The 7251-nt window shown below is 44.4% G+C and overlaps 1 protein-coding gene across 7 annotated transcripts in view; it reads left to right on the forward strand.

Annotated features, from left to right (window-relative positions):
• The window catches only part of slc25a42 (solute carrier family 25 member 42), a 76249-nt gene extending 68998 nt beyond the window's left edge, over positions 1–7251 (forward strand). For all 7 annotated transcript variants that reach the window (XM_063032566.1, XM_063032567.1, XM_063032570.1 and 4 more), the window contains 2 exons: positions 2744–2895; positions 4709–7251. In XM_063032566.1, the coding sequence (XP_062888636.1) occupies positions 2744–2895; positions 4709–5034 (478 nt within the window). In that variant the 3' untranslated portion in view covers positions 5035–7251. The remainder of the gene's footprint in view (positions 1–2743; positions 2896–4708) is intronic.

Genomic DNA, 7251 nt, shown 5'->3' on the forward strand with positions numbered 1-7251 from the left:
GCGAATTTTTGAAGATCAGATATAGCCGACTGATGTTCCGCAATACATGTTTGCATCTTATCAATTAAATCGGCAATTTTCTGGAAATTAGTTGAGATTTCCGTATGAATCAGGTCTTTAACAAAGCCTGCAATTTCCGTACGAATCATCTCCCTAACAGAGGTTGAAATTTCCCTCTGAATTAACTCCGATATCGCTTTCAAAGTCACCGGTGATTCAGTCGGAGGGAGATCCGTAGCTTTCGGTTTAACCGGAGGTTTACCATCCTTGCCGTCTTTCTCGTTCTTAGACATAGCAGATCTAAGTTCCATCCAGTTGTCGGAGAATTCAGTTTAATTCAAAGTATTGTAAGAGTTGATGCCTTAATGGTTAATTAAAGTATAGCTGACCATAGAGAAAAAAAACTCAGAGGTAATGGAGCGAGTCAAGAACGCGACTTCACTCCATGAGCGCTACCGGAAGTCCCCCCAATCACTTTAAAATGATATCCCCTACTATTCGTTATTTCTGCCCTGGGAAAATGTCTCTGGCTGTCCACTCTAGCTATGCCTCTTATCATCTTCCATCAAGCTGCTGGACCAGAGTGGATAACTTTATTCACCCTACAATGAACTGATTCCAAAACCTGTGGACTCACTTTTAAGGACTCTGCAACTCGTGTTTCCAATGTTATTGCTTTCTTTTTGTGTTTTCACAGTTTGTTGTCGTTTGCACTTTGCTTCCTTATCTGTCGTGCAGTATTTCATTCTATCAAGCCACCTCTCATCCTCCTCCACTCCAAAGAGAAAAGCCCTCGCTCACTCAGCGGAATTAGTATTCTTACTGAATCTTCCTCTGTTCTTTCTCAGTATGTTCCAGTTTGTAGCTTTTTAAAAAAAAAAAATAAATCACCTCTATTTATACAACACAAACACGAGGAATTCTGCAGATGCTGGAAATTCAAGCAACACACATCAAAGTTGCTGGTGAACGCAGCAGGCCAGGCAGCATCTCTAGGAAGAGGTGCAGTCGACTTTTTGGGCCGAGACCCTTCGTCAGGACTAACTGAAAGAAGAGCTAGTAAGAGATTTGAAAGTGGGAGGGGGAGATCCAAAATGATAGGAGAAGACAGGAGCGGGAGGGATGGAGTCAAGAGCTGGACAGGCGATTGGCAAAAGGGATATGAGTGGATCACATGAATACTAACTTCTCTAACTTCCGCTAATGCCCCACCTCCCCCCGTACCCCATCCGTTATTTATTTATATACACATATTCTTTCTCTCTCTCTCCTTTTTCTCCCTCTGTCCCTCTCACTATACCCCTTGCCCATCCTCTGGGTTTCCCCCCCTCCCCCTTTTCCTTCTCCCTGGGCCTCCTGTCCCATGATCCACTCATATCCCTTTTGCCAATCACCTGTCCAGCTCTTGGCTCCATCTCTCCCCCTCCTGTCTTCTCCTATCATTTTGGATTTCCCCCTCCCCCTCCCACTTTCAAATCTCTTACTAGCTCTTCTTTCAGTTAGTCCTGATGAAGAGTCTCGGTCCGAAACGTCAACTGTACCTCTTCCTAGAGACGCTGCCTGACCTGCTGTGTTCACCAGCAACTTTGATGTGTGTTACCTCTATTTATATTTTGCCAGAAGTTTTCTTTCTTTTTAAATCTTTTTATTGAACAAGTATACAAAGGGTAAACCATAAAGGCACTAATACACTGTTAGAAATTACAGGAGATATTAATACAGAAGAAAAAATTGATACAGTGCAATGTAAACATAAAATAATATGGTAAAATAATAGTATACTGATATATATAGAGAGAGAAAAGGAAAAAAAAACCCAAAACAAGACCCCCCAAAAAAACCCACCGTGCAACTAAACTAAAAGCAAAGCAAAGCAATGGGCTAACTTGGAAACAGGTAGAGTTAAAGAACTTCAAATCACGTCCTCAAACCAACCTCCAATTAAAAACAATTTTAAAAAAAAGGCAAGAAGGGAATATAAATATGGAACAAAAGAGAAAAAAAAATTACATTAAATGAAAATATTGAATAAAAGATCTCCAGGTCTGTTCAAATTTAAGTGAGGAATCATAAAGATTACTTCTAATTTTCTCCAAATTTAAGCATAATATCGTCTGGGAAAGCCAAAAAAAGGTAGTTGGAGCATTAGGCTCTTTCCAATGTTGTAAGATACATCTTTTTGCCATTAAAGTAAGAAATGCAATCATTCTACGGGCTGAAGGGGAAAGATTACTGGAAATTTCAGGTAATCCAAAGATAGCAGTAATAGGATGAGAAGAAATATCTATATTCAATACCTTTGAGATAATATTAAAAATGTCTCTCCAGAAAGTTTCCAGTGTAGGACAAGACCAAAACATGAGTTAAAGAGGCTATCTGCCCCGGACATCTATCACAAAAAGGATTAATATGAGAATAGAAACGAGCTAATTTATCTTTGGACATATGTGCTCTATGAACAACTTTAAATTGAATTAGGGAATGTTTAGCACAGATAGAGGAAGTATTGACTAATTGTAAAATCTGCCCCTAGTCATCCACGGAAATAATAGAACCCAATTCTTGTTCCCAATCTGATCTAATCTTATCAAATGGAGCTTTCCTAAGTTTCATAATAATATTATAAATAATAGCCGTTACACCTTTCTGACATGGATTAATTTTGCCAGAAGTTTTCGAAGTCCCTTTGAACAGTTGTTCATTCGCATCCTGTTCTGACTCTGTCTGTGATGTGTACCAACAGGTATGGAAATATTCTGCATGTCTTCATCCGCATATCACGGGAAGAAGGAGTGAGGACACTGTACAGTGGGTTTTGCCCAACACTACTCGGAGTAATTCCGTACTCCGGCCTCAGCTTCTTCACCTATGAAACGTGCAAGAAGCTACATGCAGGTACAACTATTCGTACATTAAAGGGTTAATGTATGAGGAGCATTTGATGTCTCTGGGCCTGTACTCACTGCAGTTTAGAAGAATGAGTGGGGGTGGGGAGGGAATTTCATTGAAAACTCGAATATTGAAAGGCTTAGATAGTGGATGTGGAGAGGACATTATTACAGTGGGGGAATCTAGGATATCAGAGGGCCCAGCTTCAAAATAGAGGGATGTCCATTTTGAACAGAGACAAGGAAGAATTTCTTTAGCCAGAGGATAGTGAATCTATGGGATTCATTGTCACAGACAGCTGTGGAGGCCAAGTCATTGGGTATATTTAAAGTGGAGGTTGATAGGTTCTTGGTTAGTCAGGGCATCAAAGGGTACGGGGACAAGGCAGGAGAATGGGATGCGAGGAATAATAAATCGGCTATGGTGAAAGGGGGGAGCAGACTTGATGGGCCGAGTGGCCTAATTCTGTTTCTCTGTCCTCTGGTCTTGCGGCTGGTTGGCATGTGTTTTAGCAGTGGGCTTAGCAGGAGATGGAGCTGGGTGTTGGAAGAATCAATGTCCTACAATAACAACCATAAAGTATTACAACATGATACAGCACAAGATTAATCCATTTGGCCCACTTTGCTGAAACTAGCTCAGTGAAGGAGCTGTGAAATGGACTCCTCTGTTATTGCTTTCTCTAGCTTCTAATTCTCCTCCCCCTTCTCTATTCATACCCCATTCTGGTTCCCCTCTCACCCCTTCTCTTCACCTCACCTGCCTATCATCTCCCTCTGGTTCTACCCACCCCTTTTCCTTTTCTCCCGTGTTCCACTCTCCTATCAGATTCTTTCTTCTCCAGCCCTTTACCTTTCCTACCCTCCTGGCTTCACCTATCTCATTCCAGCTTCTCACTTCATTCCCTCTCCCCCACCCACCTACCTCCCACCTTCTCTTCATTTGGTCTCTCCTATCACCTGCCAGCTTGTACTCTTTCCCCCTCCCCCACCTCCTTATTTTGCTACTGCCCCCCTTTCTTTCCAGTCATGATGAAGGTTCTCAGGCCAAAATGTCAACTGTATATTCATTTCCACAGATGCTGTCTGACCTGCTGAGTTCCTCCAGTATCTTTTGCAGGTTGATCCCATTTCACGTCTTCTGTACCAACAGCCCTTCAATCTTGCTGTATGGCTGATTATCCTGGGAGTGCACATCTCGCACGAGCTCTCATGGTCCCAGACACATCTTTCTTGATCAACAAAGCTCACCAAAGCCTCTGCTTTCCGAGGAGGCTGAAGAGAGCTGGACAGTACACATCCGTACTCCCATCCGTACTCCCATCCAGTCATTCTACAGATGCATCCTAACAAATGGTATTACTTCCTGGTAAAGAAACTGCACCTACCCATCCCTCCACATCCCGAACCACCACTACTTTATCATTTGCTGTCAGCCACCTTATGTACAGACACTCTTGTGGACATACAATCTATGTACATAAGCTATCTTGTGTCTTTATATTTATTGTGTCCTTTATTATTTTCTTGTGCTGCATTAGATCCAGAGTGACAGTTATTTCATTCTCCTTTATACTTATGTACAGGAAATGACATTAAGCAATCTTGAATGGACAAGTGTACATTCCATAGGCTTTTGGGTATGAAGAGTTTTGGATATGGACAGGGAAGGGGTTAGTGCAGAAAGTGAATGGTGGAGCCAAACATTTTGATCCTGCTCTGATTTCTGACTGGTTGGTGGGACATTAACCAGTTCTGCTCTTGCATCATTAACCCACTCTGTGTGTGTGTGTCTGTCTGTCTGTCATGCTTGCTTCCAGAGTACACAGACAGACTGCAGCCATACCCTCACGAGCGGATGGTGTTCGGAGCCTGTGCTGGGCTCATTGGTCAGTCGGCCTCCTACCCGTTAGACGTTGTGAGACGGAGGATGCAGACAGCAGGAGTGAAGAGCCACACATATGGTGGCATGGTGGAGACCATGGTGCAGCTGGTGAGGGAGGGTGGTGTGATTGGGGGCCTGTACAAGGGCCTCAGCATGAACTGGATAAAGGGCCCCATTGCGGTGGGCACCAGTTTCACCACTTTTGACCTCCTGCAGATCGTACTTCGCAAATATCAAGAGCACTACACCTTACCGAGGTAGTGGCATGAACAGACCCTGCAGTCTTAAGAACCGGATCGGAATAATCACTTATACTAAAGTGTCCAGAATGGGACCTGGTGATTACTGGACAGGGGGTAACAAGTTAGAGTAACAGCGGAGGCTGGCATGCTGACAAAGCAAGGCGCATTCCTCGCAGTGCTGTCAAATTAACCTGGTTTAATATTAATTGTTGTTGAGACTCTCGATTGCCTTCTTTTCAGTTTAAAGTTGTAATGGTTTTAAATGGCACTGAAATGCTGACTGCATCCTGCACTGCCTCCTGGTGGCTCTGTGCAAGGGAGACTGGCCCAGTTCAGAAGAAGGAGGGTGTGTGTGTGTGTGTGTGTGTGTCTGTCAGAATGAATGGCTCGCCTGTTGTCCAGTTGGGATGGGGTGTGTGCATCTGAATTCTACTCGTTTTGTCCTCCCTCACTGCTGGATCAGGGCAGGAAGGTGGAGGCTACGCCAGTTTTGAGCCTTTTCCAGGATGGTCACTGTATTGTCAGCTGGACGGAGATGAGTGGAAGACTCGGTCTGGCCCACGAGGAAGCACATAGTTCTTTGCTCCTGTGGCTTGCTTGCTTGAGGAGTAACTGGCAGTCGATGCCTTTGAGGGGAGTGTGATTGATTCGAATGGCTTGCCTGAGCTTTTTAAATAAGCTGCTACTGGGTCTCTAATTGCCCACTCTTTGGGTTTTAACATAACTTATTTTAACTTTTCAAGCTACTTGCAAACTACCCAGTCTCCTGTGAATTGGACGATGTGATGCAGTGTCTCTGCTGAAGGTGGTGAGGTGCAAGGGTCATTTATGTTGGGACAAGGAGTGATTTTTTTTTTCCCACTCTCACACTTTTCTCTCATTGTTGCCAAACTTACATCTCTTGGCCAAAAGCTTTGTCAGTAATTGCACTAATAACCTTTAAGGATGGCTGCTGGTATTTGGTAAGGGTTTATCAAGCCCATGACCCTGCTTCCCCTTATAGAACTCTTAAACACTGAGAAGCTGTTGAGCCTTCCATAAATCGTTAGCCTCCCCTCTTTCCCAGTGACCACTTCGGGACAATCACTGGTTCACGACCATGTGTGGCTGGGCTGCTCAGACAGTTCTGCTGCTCCTAGACTCTCTGACCAGTGAGTCTGACCTGGAATGTGCCTTAATTGTGTGGGCTGAGGAAACAGTGGGCACCTTCTGATGGTCAGTGACAGCAGCAGTGAGGTGCACATTTCACCAGGCAACACACACTGTGCTCCTGCATGTAGGTGGAGTGTGTGACTGATGGACTGGCCAGTTGTCTGTCTGTCTGTCTGTCTGTTCCTCCTGTATCTGCATGTATCATTCAGTCTTGGCTCCTCAGAACCAGTGAAGTAGCTCAATATGGTCACCATCACAAAGGGCATGATGGAAGTGGCTAACGATGGCAATGGCCTGGAATGTTTGCTCCAGCCGTGTCATTTGTGGTTTGGTGTCCAAACCTGGAGAACTGTTTGATCCTACAACCTCACAAGCCCACTGAGGTTACCTGAAGACACAGTCGATGGTTTGTCAGGGAGCTGATCTGTAGTTAGTCTTTTAAGTAGAATGGACCAGATCTTGAGAGCAGGGAATGAAGCTGTTGGTGGGGATCGGGGTTAGGGTTCTGACTTGGGGTAGAAAAGCGAAAGCGGGGGGTTAGGTTCTGACCCGGGGTCAGTGAGCAAGAGCGGGGAACAAAGGTTGTAGGTAGGGAGCAGGTGGTGAGGTTCTGACCCCAGGGTCAGTGAACAGTGGTGTCATTGGTATTTTCAATACTCCTGACTTCAGTATCGTGGACACAACAATTGAGGCTGCTCTTCTGCATGAGGCCCACTCTCTGGGGGATCTTTAAAGTAGGTCTGATCTACACTGAGAGTAAAAAAAAATGTTGTGTTGTTGAAGAGAAGGTGGTGTGGCCAACATTTCACAGCCACTTGCATTAAAACCAAATGCTGTGTACTTTATCTTATGGCTGTGTGTGGGATCTAACCCTGTGTCAGCTAGCTGCTGTGATTTCCTCTACCACTTCTACACTGTGTGAGTGTAACGTGATGGGTGTTTTGGGGAGTGTGAGAAGGCAGACAGATGTCCCACCCTTTCCCATAAGTGACTTCACTACAAAGTGTCAAGCTGTAGTCAGTTGTTTGAATGATTTTTGTTAATGCAAAATAAAATGATTTCAATAAAACGACCTTGCTGCTGT

This window comes from Mobula hypostoma, chromosome 24, assembly GCF_963921235.1.
Source record: "Mobula hypostoma chromosome 24, sMobHyp1.1, whole genome shotgun sequence".
Classification (NCBI taxonomy): Eukaryota; Metazoa; Chordata; class Chondrichthyes; order Myliobatiformes; family Myliobatidae; genus Mobula; species Mobula hypostoma.